The 14,706-nt window shown below is 37.6% G+C and overlaps 1 protein-coding gene across 5 annotated transcripts in view; it reads left to right on the top strand.

The window, feature by feature from the left end:
- Positions 1–10,214, top strand: part of HAPLN1 (hyaluronan and proteoglycan link protein 1) — a 77,991-nt gene extending 67,777 nt beyond the window's left edge. For 4 of the 5 annotated variants that reach the window (XM_005661538.3, XM_005661539.3, XM_013994962.2 and 1 more), the window contains exons 4-5: positions 4,265–4,567; positions 6,558–10,214. In XM_005661538.3, the coding sequence (XP_005661595.1) occupies positions 4,265–4,567; positions 6,558–6,847 (593 nt within the window). In that variant the 3' untranslated portion in view covers positions 6,848–10,214. 5 annotated transcript variants of the gene reach the window in all.

Here is a 14,706-nt window from a genome sequence, read left to right as displayed (position 1 = left end):
GTCACTGGATAATCTTCAAGAAAACCTCAGGATTTTATCTGTATATACTTCAACATGAGATACGAATTATATTTTAAAATAAAATTACAAAATTTTGGAAGATAGCCACGGTACCATTATAAAATAAAGTCTGAGGAATATTGACCGCTAATCTAAGGATGGGCATTGTGAGGAACTGGATAATTTCCACACAGTCTGGGATGGATTCTCCAGGTGCAGCAGTTATCTACATTAGAGTTTGAAGGCTATAATAAACCCTATGCAGCATGAGAGATACCTTGTGGTTACCATTTATTAGCTCTTATTCCAGGTTGTGACTTTTTTTCATTATCAATTACATCCTTACATGAAACCATCTACCAGTCAGGCAAGTTCCATTCAAGCTCCTTGTCAATCTTGTAACATGCATATATAAGACCAGGGAAGCCTATCTTTTTTTTTTTTTTTTGTCTTTTTTGTCTTTTTAGGGCTGCAGTCCAAGACATATGGAGGTTCCCAGGCTAGGGGTTGAATCAGAGCTGTAGCCGCCGGACTAGGCCACAGACACAGCAATGCCAGATCCAAGCTACGTCTTCGACCTACACCACAGCTCATGGAAATGCCAGGTCCTTAACCCACTGCACAAGGCCAGGGATAGAAGCCGAATCCTTACCGATACTAGTCACTGCTAAGCCATGATATGGGAACTCCAAGCCTATCATTTTAAATGTCATGATTAAGTTGCCTTTCTAACTGTAATTGTACAATGTCTTTAATCATATTGGCCCTTTAATAGCAGATTAAATACTATGTCCTTCAAAGAATTTTTCCAATTAGGAAAAAGATCGTTCTTCCTTAAGATGCCAATAGTGTATGGTTTGTATATGTAAGATTTTATTCTGTCTTGGATTCAGATACGTGCGTGTGTGTGTGTGTGTGTGTGTGTGTGTGTGTGTGCGTGTGTAATCATAGTCTCTTTTCAGGAAGAGGCCACACCACAAACTCAAGGTATCTTAGAATACTGAGCACAATGCCTTGCTCTCAGTTGTGATTTAAGAATTGTTTTTCAAATAACACTGATAAAAAAAATTATAAACTCTTTTGAAAGACTGAGTTAGAATTAACTCCGGAAATGCAATTTTTTAATATATAGAATCTTGAATAGAGTAAAGCCCTCTGATTACTACTAATTACCCATATTATAGAAATAGAACCTAGCCAGAGGAAAGCCTTATATGAACACAGCAAGATATGAAGATATAGATAAGAAAAACATGGTATTCGTTCTTCTAATCTTCCACTGTATTGGTCTTCCATTGATGAAAATAGGGCCAAATACACAAAAATACAGTCTGAGAACTTGAGAAACAGAGAACTAATTTTAGATATGTCCATAGTACTGAGAGGCACTATGAAAGGCACTGAGGAAGGTAAATTTGGGCTACATGATCTTTATTACTAAAAATATTTATTTTATGGAATGATTGAAATTTCCTTTAGTTTTATTTGTACCATGACATGAAAACCTCAGAGTTCCCTCTGGGGCAGTGAGTTAAGGATCTGGCATTGTCACTGCAGTGGCGTGGGTCACTACTGTGCTGCAGGTTTTATCCCCAGCCTGAGAACTTCCATACGCCATGGGTATGGCCAAAAAAAAAAAAATACTTTCCATGTCTGACAGATTAATATTTGCCAACAACTAGGATAAATTGGACTATGCAATTAAGTCTTAAAAAATGTGTTTTTAAAACATATTTTGATTCACTACTCACATCATTTGATACTGTGGTGTGATATATCAGCCTTAATAAATCCCCTTGGTAGTGATGCATACCAGCCCTTCATGGAAAAGTAAAGAGCTTTTGATTACATTTTGACATATAAATATAAAATAATCATACTTGGAAAATAATAATACCCTTATTTCTCACCCATGAAAGCTTAAATTTTCTTATTTTTGTAACCGCAGATGAAAGCAATCACCATTTGTTCCATAATTCAGCTGTAGGAATTGCATAGTTTTCCACAGAGCCAAGAAGGTTTCTGCAATTTTGGTCTTAGATGTTGAAATCTTAACTAGCTGGAAGTAAAATAAGTAAATAAATACTAACAAACATGTAGTTCCAGAAATGCCCCTACTTGTACAAAACATCTGATTGTTGAAATGTGTGTACCAAATGTACAATGCAGTGAAACTTTTAAAACACTGGTGGAGACATAGAACTTGATCTTGATTTACTTGAAATGTGTTCTGTCCAGCATCATCAAACATTTATTAAAATATGCTAAGTAAATCTTTTGAGTTACTATAAGTTGACCATTTATTCTTACAATTGAAAAAGAGTGAAATTTTAATATAGGGTTTCACTTTGAGAAATGTTGCATGAAATTATGTTAAACTTGAAAGGAACTCAAAAATACATTACACTGGATTTGGAACTGAATCAAACATAACTCAATGGTTGATCAAGGACAAATTACTAGAGAAAAACTTTTCCCAGTACCTATGGGAGTCCACCAAAGGCAGTCTTTAGGTCTTTAAAATGATTATAAAATATCCTACATACTCTGCTGTTACCATCTTGAGCCATTTGGGAAATGGAATTCAACCTGAAGAGTTGAATTTAGGTTTAGATACTTTGTGATTTTTCTCTCACATAAGGTCTAGCTGCCAAAGAAATCTCTACTGGATAAATTAAATATTTTCCTTTTCATCAGCTTTCCTGGGGGTGCTATAGCAAGAGGATGAAGGCTTGAGGGACAGGAGGCACTATAGCAGCTCCTTCCCAGCGCTGACTGGGTCCTTAGCTGGATGCCCAGGCACCCTGTCCTTCTTAGAAGGAGCCTTCTCCAGGCTTTCCCCACCCCCACTCCATCACTGCAGGGGGGCAAAGACAACCCAGAGAGTCTTTTCCTCCCTACTTCTGGCTCTGATTCAGTGTACAGATCCCTCAGCCAAGAACCTGAGATGGCAGGATGGGATCAGGAAGCCTTCCTGGATCTCAGCCTCTAGTGGACAGTGCCAGCTGGACTGCCCCTGGGGGACAAATGTGTCCTGCAGAGGCCTTCAGTGGACGCGACTTGATTTAGGCTATTGAAATTTCTTCTCGTAGAGTCTTCCAAGACAATTTATAAAGGAAAACATTTCCTGTGTACTGGTTATACTCTTCGCGAATTGTGCATCCGCCTTGAATAGGGTCTGCAGACTCATAAAGGAGCCCATTTGGTAAAATCCACCAAATTACTGTGTCAGTCGGACAATTCTTACATTCCACATAAAATATGAATTATTTCTAATGATATTAAAAAAAAAAAAAAACCAAGGCAAAGCCTTGAATAATCACTTGAAATTGTCCTTTAGCAACAGTAGGGGAGACATTTTGATGCTGTCGTCCTTCATTAAGTCCAACAAAATGATACCATTTTACTTTCTCATGATGTAACCCTTATCCTTTAAAGAAGCTGCAGAAAGCCGTGAGAAAGCTCAATCACCTCCCATGATTATTGACCAAAAGAAAGACTTTGGAAAGCTGTTGCAGCTTCCCAAAGTCAAGTGCCAAGACACAAAGTTTACAGTTACTGAGGGTTTCTGTCCTCTAAATTACTTAATTTTAATTCTTGGGCTTTACTTAATCAGCAGACATGCATTTTGTACCTACTTTGAACAAGACAACCGTCAGGAGGCTTTTCTTTTTCTATTTACAATAAACATGTTTTTAAAAGCTTAGTTTCAGTTTGCAATCTATGAATATGGAAGCTGAAAAACAGTAATGGAAATATTTAAAAATGAAAGCCCTTATTTTCATTGCACTGTTCAAGGCTAGAAAAAAGTAAGAGTAAGAGCTACAAAAGTTCAAACAGGGAAGAGAGCCCACAGTGCTTTTTATGGAGGTGCTTCGCTATAAAAAAACTAGCTTATTCGTGTGAAATAAGACTGCTTTACTAGGTTTTTGTTAGATGCGCAGAAGGTAGATTCTCAGGGAGGACTACATGGAAACTATAATCTGTGGATGAATCGTTCCAAAAAGGAGAATTGTGAGGCTTGAGCTGAGCTATTAGCAAAAGAGGTAAATCTCTGAAGTTCCCAGAAAGCATGGCTAATTGTGAGATGCTCAGAGCTGAGAGGTTCTTTGAAAAGAAATGGGACCATGAGAAAACTAAGTTGAACAAAAACTGGTACTTCATCTGATGGAGAGCTTACTATATCTTTCCCCATCAAGTGGGATCTGCTTACAGTTCTTACTTTTTGTGCCACTAACAATTCCTTGCCTTCTCCCTTGGCCAGGTGTGGTATTCCCCTATTTTCCACGACTGGGGCGCTACAACCTCAATTTTCATGAAGCACAGCAGGCTTGTCTGGACCAGGATGCTGTGATTGCCTCCTTCGACCAGCTGTATGATGCCTGGCGGGGTGGGCTGGACTGGTGCAACGCTGGCTGGCTCAGTGATGGGTCTGTGCAATATCCCATCACAAAACCGAGAGAACCCTGTGGAGGCCAGAACACAGTGCCCGGCGTCAGGAACTACGGGTTTTGGGACAAAGATAAAAGCAGATATGATGTTTTCTGTTTTACATCCAACTTCAATGGTAAGATATTAACCACACTGCCTCGTTTCCTATCCCACAGACCAATACGTACTAAGATACGACGTTAAACTTTTAATCTTATCTACTTAAAAAAAAGCTTTGAAGTGTTGCTCCAGATGTAAGAAGTTCTTCAGTGTCATAATTTTTAAAAATCCAGAGACATCGAGCAAAAGTACATATTTCCATCATCCTTAGGTTTTATTGCATCCAACTGTTATTATGAAACAGTTTGACTGTCATGTTGCAGGGAGTCTTTTTCTTACTGCCCAAGATGCTGCTGCCATCATGTGCCCTCCATGAGATATAGATCTCTCCATTGAAATAAGGATGGCTTCTCTCCTTCTCTCAATTACAATGTCAGTATATTCACAGATGATCGCCAAAGCTTGGGATAAACAGAAAGCTCAGGATAAAGAGAGCTTTGCAAGGAAATTAAGTAGAAATAGCACTGGAGGCAAAAACGGAAGGGAGAGATCCCAACCCTATCTTGCTCCATCCAGAACCAGTTATGCAATGTGTGGGACCTGGTGCAAAATGAAAATATGGGCACCTTGTTCAAAAATTAAGAATTTTAAAATGACGATAGTAGAGCATTAAATGAAGAGTGAGGCCTTGTGTTACTGTGCCGATTAGGCAAGCCTTGGCCCCACTATTTTGTGTTTTAGGTCTGGTGTCTTGCCCTGGGGAAAAAACAAGGGATCAGGGATCACAAACTTTCTGTAAAGGGTCAGACAGTAATTTATGGCTTTGTGGGCTGTATGGCCTTTGTTGCAACTACCTGATAGGATTTTTTTTTTTTTTTTTTTTTTTTTTTTTGCTTTTTAGGGCCACACCGGCAGCATATGGAGGTTCCCAGGCTAGAGGTTGAACTGGAGCTACAGCTGCTGGCCTACACCACAACCGCAGCAATACCAGATCTCAGCTGTGTCTGGGACCTCTACTGTTCCAGTGACCTCTACTCTTTCTCCAAATCCCATCCTCTTAGTCTAGAAAGAACTGGCATTAATTTAGGCTTCAATGGTCCATATTTAATAATCTATATTTAATAGTCTATATAGTCTAATAGTCTATATTTAATGAGGGACAGGGTGATAACACATTACAATGTACAGTCAGGTTAAGAGTCTGATTCTATTCTACCTGAAACTAAAAGTCTGAGAAAATCTTTCGCTGATGGGTATGCATCACTTCAGTCAGTTGATGTCCTATCATATACATTTTATGCACATTTAATATGAACTGAAGGAATCTCAGTCATTAACATTAGTCCATATGTGGCTGAGACTAACTCGCTCTTTTTTGTGAAATCCGGAAACCGTCAGGTGTCAGAGCTCCCACAGAGGAAGCTGGCAGAAAATAAACAGTGAGTGAACAGACTTTGGTTCACATTCTGAGTCCGTATTATTTATGGCAAGTGACTTCCTGTATGTTTTGCATTCTCATACTGTAGTCTTTGAGTAAGAATAATGTCTTATTGATACCTGTAATGAAAAGGACTTGAGGGCTTTTGATTTTTTTGTTAAATGGACTTTTCTGTCAGGAATGTGTTTTGATCCTTTCACATTCAAATTCTGCCTCTCCAGAAACTTGTGCTGGGGTTCAGTCTTGCTACAGCTAGAATTTAAATAGCTCTTGCTTTTAACATGGAATTCAGCCTTCTCTAGTGCCACAGAAGGGCCCTTTTAGCCACTAATTAGCTAAGAGAAACCGCATCTGTCATTTCCCTTTTCTTTTTTTTTTTTTTTTTTTTTTTTTTTTCCCAGCTCTAAAAGGGCATGTCTGAACACATATTAAGGGGCAAGGAAAAAACTAATTTAGGGAGAGAGACCTAGGGTCACTCTCTTTCACTGACAGTCCTACATTCCAGGAGCTTGACAGATACTGCTCTGCATCCCCCTTTGTGGAGAAAAGCTTCTGTTCGGGGCTTCATCCTCCTCTGTGGGGCTCAGCCACGGACAGGCCCACTGACCATCTCTCCTTTCCTCTGCAGGCCGGTTTTACTACCTGATCCACCCCACCAAGCTGACCTACGATGAGGCGGTGCAAGCTTGTCTCAATGATGGTGCTCAGATTGCAAAAGTGGGCCAGATATTCGCTGCCTGGAAACTTCTGGGATATGACCGCTGCGATGCGGGCTGGCTGGCGGACGGCAGCGTCCGCTACCCCATCTCTAGGCCAAGAAGGCGCTGCAGTCCAACGGAGGCTGCAGTGCGCTTTGTGGGTTTCCCAGACAAAAAGCATAAGCTGTATGGTGTCTACTGCTTCAGAGCATACAACTGAGCGTGCCCCTAGAGCACGGCAGTTTTAAAGTCATTAAGAACATGTGAAAGGTTTCTTTTTCAATATGAACTCATGCAAGTTACCAAAACTGTGATGAACCCTTTTTTACTTACTGTAAAGAGTCATTTTCATAAAGACCAATTCATTAATTTGTTTTTGTAAAGCTATCATTCAATATATATTATAAATTAATATAATTTTAAGGGAAACATGACATAAGGAGGCTTTAGAGCCAAACCGTTTAGGCTACATCACCCCAACCAAGTATCCTTTCATGAGCGGGGCATGCAATATAGCTTGAGGATCGCTAGGATTAAATGCAGGAAAGTAAAGCTACTCAGAGCAGCAGCTGCCACAAGCACAAGTTTTACACATTTGTACAATTTTGAAATGCATGATAATAAGCAAATTTGAGCAGCAGATTTGAAATACAGGCTTCTTTACATAAACTGAGATTGTGAGAGGTGGCACAAAACTTAGTTTCACAAGGGAACAATCTACACTTTTCTAAAAGTCAATCTTTCAAGTCTCCAATAGACAGAATATTTTTCTCTTTAAAATCCTGCCTTTTTGACCAAAAAACAAACAAACAAAAATTCATATGGACTCCAATGCATTAATAACAAGCACAGTCAAAACCTCTTAATGACCCTATTTATACGAAGCATGAAACTAAAATAAGCCAATAATATTTAACCAATGAGAGATTCCTACCTTCTTCTAATTAAAATTACACAGGCCTGAGAAGCATTGTTTTATCTTTTGAGTAGCTTTACTGAGTTCTATTTAAATTCTAAGGGTCATTTGCTAAGCAGCATTTAGCATTTACTCAGGGCAGTTATATAGATAAACTGCTGGACAGAAAAATTGTAAAATTTAGCAGCTTGATTTTATGTTAGCCTATGAAATGTTATTGTCCTATTAAATAACTTTAAAGTATTTAATATTTCCTTCTTATTTACAATTACGTGAAAAAATTTAAATCATAAAAGGAATGAATAACTATACACTTGCCTCACCAAGAAATAAGAACCCAACTTTCAAAATTCTTATTATTCCTGTTTGTATACAAACTAGAAAGCCCAACTAGTGCCTGTGTTTGGGGAAAAAAGTCAACAAAGTAGTTTTAAACCTTTCTCCATATAGAAAATGTGGTCAGTTATGCCACTTTCCTTGCTGATCATCATTAGGCTTAAATGAAATGCTGAAGCTGTCATCAAAGAGTTTACACTAAAATCTTCAGGGTTTTAAAAGCAAGGTAAGACCAGCTTCAGAAAAAACAACTTTCCCCATTAGCAGCTTCACTCTTAAATAAAGCTCGGTTTTCTTATATTTTTATGACTGTTGAGACCCCACAGGGACCAATATTTGTATTCAAATTACATTTCATGGTTTCCCATTGTTTCACAATGAGTTCTAATAAATGGGATTTAGTATAATAATCCAAGTATGACATAGCTGGTATGCTTTCATGAATGTTTTTATGTAGATTTTCCTCCCATGAACATGAGCAAATAAATCTGTTTCCTGAATTGATTGTGGTTGCATTCAAAGCTCTGTAATAACTCTAATAAATTCACTCTATAAAATGTAGAGTTATGTGTGTGGAAGGTATAGAACAATTGGAAGTCCATGAAACCATAACTATATTCATACATTATCTAGACAGAATACTGTAAATTAAAGTATATTATCTCTTTTATCAAAAGCATATCTGTAAATTTTCAGATGCTTTAATATTAAAAGAGGAGAATGTATGCATGCACATTTTTACACTAGGTTGGATATATATGCAAACTTCAAAAATATAAATCCAAAGAGATTGTGAGAGTTAACTCAAACACTGCTGATACAAATAGAACTCAAATTTCTAAATTAAAAATACCTAAACGGTATAGGATAAAATGAAAATATTATTTAAAGAGGAACTATCTCCAAAATAGTGACTCTAGTACCTTAAATATGGGGGTTAGGTCATCGGAGGAAGCCCATACTTGAATGATTACTACCCACGTTACAACAATATTATTGGAATTGCAAGTGGAAATAAATTTCTATTGAATCAGATATATAATTTTCAGTTACTGCTGCAGAACTCTACCTTTATAATATTAAGCATAGGAGCATTTCTTAACTTTTGAATACTTACTAGTATAGGAATTGGTGCTGATCAAAAATCTCTGGAATGACTGTTAGCTGATAAAATCTATACTGACGGCACACCATTTTTCCACGCTTGTTAAACAAACAAACAAACAAATATATATATATATATATCTTAATAAAATGAATACTGCTGGGCAGAATTTTTATCTTCTGACTTCCCCAAAAAGATCAGAATTCCCATACTCTTTTAGACTTCTCCTTGAATAAGGATTTCTTTTTAATGTTCTTATTTTGCCATTTTTCACCAAATATCTACTTTTCCTATTTCATTAAGATCGCTCACTGAGCACGTCTGAAAAAGAAAGGTTGGCCTAACACAATTCCTAACAGAAAGTCAGTACAACACTGGCTAGTTCAGAAATTGCTCCTCAGGCTTGGTTACCAAGAATAGCAGAGGGATGAGATGGGAGTCTTAAGTTAGGAAATCTTGTTCTGTTCTGATCATTCTGTCCCTAATAACACTTGGCCCATTTAAGGAACAAAGTACATCTGCATATTTCACTAACACACCAACATGTGGAAACCTAAGCAAAAAGAAATGAATCATATAGAAGATAGCACAGGAATGAAAACAAGTTAGTCACCTTAACACTGGAAGCCATCTTTTAATGATTGCTGCCATATTTCATCACAGTAATTTCTAGTCAAATATGGTATTTGTACATTTAAACTTTCTCTCATGGAAAGGGGGCAGGTACCTGTTAAAGTTTTATTTTATGCAATAATATAGTTGCTTATTATTTTGGCAATTAGAAGTAGACTCAAAGGAGATTCCAATTTGGTTGCTGGCAGCCATACTGGGTTTCTTGATTTCAGTGCTCCAAAGAATACAGTGGTCTCATGGAGTAGCTGACCACTAAGGAGAGAAGGATGAAAAGAGAATTACGCATCAGCTCTCAGAACAGAAAACATCAAAAATATCGACGGATAACTGACACGGTTTTGTTAAGAGTCAACTGTATCATAGCTCACTACTGCCAGTGTAGCAATGATGTACAACAAAAGAGATGAAAAACACAAAAGTCATTAAGCCACCTGATTAAAAGGAAGTCAGTATTTAAAGGCATTTAATACCTATTGAGTATAAATCTGAGGAGAAGAACCAATCTGTATTACCAAAAAAAAAAAAAAATGTTTTCATTTTCTGTAAGATACAATGAACTGGTAAACAAACATTAAAAGTCAATTTTATGTTACTGCAGTATCTCTTGATTCTTCTGAGTTGTAGAATCTTAGCTATTTTTCTTTGTGTCAAACTCTATAAATACACTATTCCAAGAAAAGATAATGAATTCATCCTTGCTCTGATATATGTGAGTTCAAATTGTAAACATATAGCAATTCCCATTTCCTGGTATTTTGCAAAGTTAACAACAACAACAAGGAAGTTAACAAAAAGGAGTATACCTATGGTGTTGTTAAATCAGCAACAGTACTATCCCAAAATCTACTGGGTTTTTTTTTTTTTTCCTTTTTGTAGGGTTCAAAGTATACTTTCTTTTATACCCCATGTTAGCAATCCAGAAATTTGTAGTGTCATTGATTAGATTAATATACCTGAGATACTGTAGGACTTCAGTACTGTAGTACTAAAATTAAAAGAAAGATTTTAATTCTCTTACTGAAGTCCTTCTCTCTAGCACTTTACACTCCAATAACAAGGAACCTATTTTTCACTATTTCCATCCTTTCCTGACTTTTCGATGTGGAAAATAGTTTCTATACATTCCAGGTATTTAGAAATGGATTCTTGGGTGCAAAAGTTTATGCGGGTGCAATGACCTGAATGCAATCACATCTATGACAATCTGAGTCATTGACATTCAAACAGAAAAGCGTACTTTAAAAGTTTTCCATACTTATATGGAATGCATTGAACCACCTTGGAGAAGGATATCCAAGGGTAATATGGAATTAAATCAACTTTTAGTGTTTAAGATCTCATACAGATAAAAGGTATCATCTTCCTTTGCCAGCAGATTTCTTGTATTATTAAGGCTTGGTCATATACAAACATGCTTAGTACTATATTGAAGGGTCCTATGGGGTTTCCTAGTGCTTAAATAAAAACAAGTTAAACCACTCAGATGTGATGACCTTAGTTCCCTACCAAGTGACAAGGCTTAAAACCAAGACTATTCTTGAATAAAACAGACCCTGTCCCCTGTCAAAGATGGTCAGATATGCAAAGATAGCTTCAGAACAAAACAAAACAGCAAAGCATTTTGGGTAGTTTGAGGGAGACAAGGAGGAATTAAAAAAGAAAATAACACCAAAAGTGCATGAAAAGGATCTTTGTTTTCCTGTCTCGATTTCTTGGGCCCTTCATGTAGGATTATTTAGGAGCATAACTTTAGATGGCTCTGTAGTCTCTGCTTCTCTATAGGTGATGGATTTACAAAGCTGACAGTAAGCAACTTGCTCCAACTTGAGGAAATTCACTGTACACACATTTTTTTTTTTCATTAAGAGCAAACAAAATCTATTTATTTTCTCCGTATTTCTTTCAAAACAATAAAGTTTTGTCACCTCCAGAGCCACTCATCATCTGAAATAACATGGGTCAGCCCAGAGGGTAACTCCATGTCTTTTTTGAAATCAAATAATTTTCCTTCTCAGCTTCTCTCTCCCCACTGGAGCTATTCAGTGTCACATGCCTCTGTTATTAAAAGATGGCTCGGAGTTCCCGTCGTGGCGCAGTGGTTAATGAATCCGACTAGGAACCGTGAGGTTGTGGGTTCAATCCCTGGCCTTGTTCAGTGGGTTGAGGATTCGGCATTGCCGTGAGCTGTGGTGTAGGTCATAGACACAGCTCAGATGCCATGTTGCTGTGGCTCTTACGTAGGCCAGCGGCTACAGCTCCGATTCGACCCCTAGCCTGGAAACCTCCATATGCTGCGGGAGCAGCCCCAGAAAACGCAAAAAGACAAAAAAATAAATAAAAATAAAAATAAAAGGTGGCTCTTTCATTTAGTTGATATCTGACGGTAGCCTGAGCTCTGTTTACTCAGAAGAGTATCCCCAAGGTGGTGAGAAAGCTTAGATTCTCCATTATCTAACAATGAAACTATTAGTTATATCAACAAATGCAAGATTCTTGGATGGTGATAAAATTCTAAGAATACTGTATTCCATATTTTTCTTTCTAAGAAAGGGGCCCAATTGCCAGCTCTCTATCCTGCTTGAAATATCTGGGATTTTGTTGCTGTTTTAAATTTTTTTTTTTAATGTTTCTCCCTTTGATTTTGGCCAATGAAAACCCTACCTGCCAAAACTCACATATACGCAGAAAGCAAAAAAAGATAAAAAGTGAGTTTTAGGTTTTAGAGCTTTGAAAGGCCTTTCTTTGAAGATGCTGAGAATCTTGCATGTGAATCTGAAACAGAGCTGCAGAACCCACACATTTATTATTCTGATAAATAAACATATTCCCATGTAAGGATTGTTTTGAGCCCAGGGAAAAGATAAATAAAGTCCTTTGTGGTTCTCCCTGTACTTGAGGTTTGCCAAATTGAACATCCTTGCTCCATGGGAAGATACTTATTCTTGTGATGAGAGCCAAACTTCAAGTGGCCAAGAAGCAAATTCTGCTATTCTAACAGGAAAAAAAAAAAAAAGCATGGTTTTTAAAAGCCAACCTTTCAGCTCAGTATCTATGAAAGTTAAGTAACCTGTTAAAGCAGTTGTAAGCATAGTGGAATCACCTAGGGAGCTTTAGAAAAACACTGAAGCCTGGGTCTCTTCCTTGTGGATCATGGTCAAGAGTACAACTTGGACATCAGGATTTTTTACACCTACCCCACAGACCCCTGGTCAATTCTAATATGTAACCAGGGTTGAGAAACACTGGTCTTAATGGACTTAGGAGGAAAAAAAAATCAAAGCCATTTCATTGATATATGACTATGTTGGACTTCAAGGTCTCTTCAAGGATACAGAACTCAAAGCCCTTGGCTAAGACCAAAATTACCAGATCCCATCATCGCCCGACCTCTCATTGTAATGTTACCTGACACTGCCACGCACCCCACCGCTTTGAGCAACCTGGTCTACTCCTTCCTACTCCCTACTAGGAAAGGTATGTAACCCACTCCTCACCCCTCCCCTATAGGGGCAAGGTACATCCCAACCAACCAGCAAGTGTATCAGAAGACACCATCTTTTCCCAACCAATCAGCAGGTCAGCAGATGTATCCTGAGACTTCTTCTCTCCCTGGGCTATAAAAACAGACATGACTACATGCCAGATTTAGGCTCTCCCCGATCATTAGGAAGTAGTCTTGCTGTGCTAGTGGGACTTCTCATCTCAAACTCTTCTTTCTCTTTGGGGTCACCTCTCCCTGATTATCAGCAAGTGGTCCTGCTGTGCTAGCAGCATCTCTTATCTCAATAAATTCTTATTTCTCTTTACCTGGATGTGCTGGAAAATTCTTTTTCTATCCGCATACACAGGCAACAGACTGGATTGATACACATAGCTCACAATTAAAAATAATTTGTAAAAACGATGTGATTGGTTTGAATTTGATCAAACTTAGAATATTCTTCAAATGTAAATATTTAATTCATTTGATTTGCTCTTTTTCTTCTAGTGATAGTTTCCATTATATTAGCAAATGTGTTCTAGTAAACTATTTATCTGCCTGCCTGCCCTATTATTGTCACGTCTGTAAAAACTATTTTTTTCTTTCTTTTTTCTTTCCTTCTTTTTTTTTTTTTTTTTTTTTTTTCTCTTTTTAGGGCTGCACCCGCAGCATATGGAGATTCCAAGGCTAGGGGTCTAGTTGGAGCTGTAGTCGCTACACCATAGCCACAGCAACACAGGATCTGAGCCCCATCTGCAACCTACACCACAGCTCATGGCAACGCTGGATCCTTAACCCACTGAGCAAGGCCAGGGACCAAACCTGCAACCTCATGGTTCTTGGTCGGATTCATTTACACTGAGCCAGGATGGGAACTCTTGTAAAAACTACTTTAAACCACATATGTATTATCCTGATAGCAAACTTTTTCCCATCTAAAGCACCAAAATCCAAGGGCTACAACAGTAATTGTATAAAACATTTTGGGGACAAGAATTCAAATTCTACACTGAAGTCAGTGAATTATGAGATTTAGTTACATCTCAGGAAAAAATGATGGCCTATGCTTACATGAACTTGACATTACAACATGGGCCCTCAGACAAAATATATATATAAAAAAATAAAAGCCAACACAATGCTGATGAAATAGAGAAGAAGGAAGTGAAAATTACTCATAATCAGAGGAAAAAATACTGTTAAATTCTATAATGTCCTATTTTCCATTATGTATGAAAATAGATCATAGCTTTTAATAAAAATTAAATTATAGATTTTAATTAAACACTTGCTAAAACAATTGATTTGTCAATTCTAGAAAAATTAAGATGTATAAGTTATGTCATTAATACAACTATAAGTGATTTCCTAAATTAGCCTATGAATCTGATAGAGCTATTTGAGTCAGCTACAACTTACCCTGAGGCAAGTGAAAGACATGAACAATACAGTTTAATAATAAATTAGCTGGAAATGTCCTTTAGCCATCCATCAGATTCCATAGTTCTCTAGCCCCTCCACAGAACACAGAGGCCAATGGCCTGACATTGACAGAGCCTAGCTAGTAGGACCTGCGTCTTCCCTCCCTGGCTTTAGACTACAGGCTCA

This window comes from Sus scrofa, chromosome 2 (assembly GCF_000003025.6).
Source record: "Sus scrofa isolate TJ Tabasco breed Duroc chromosome 2, Sscrofa11.1, whole genome shotgun sequence".
Taxonomy (NCBI): Eukaryota; Metazoa; Chordata; class Mammalia; order Artiodactyla; family Suidae; genus Sus; species Sus scrofa.
The sequence above is the reverse complement of the archived record's forward strand: the minus strand, read 5'-3'. Positions and strand labels throughout refer to the sequence as shown.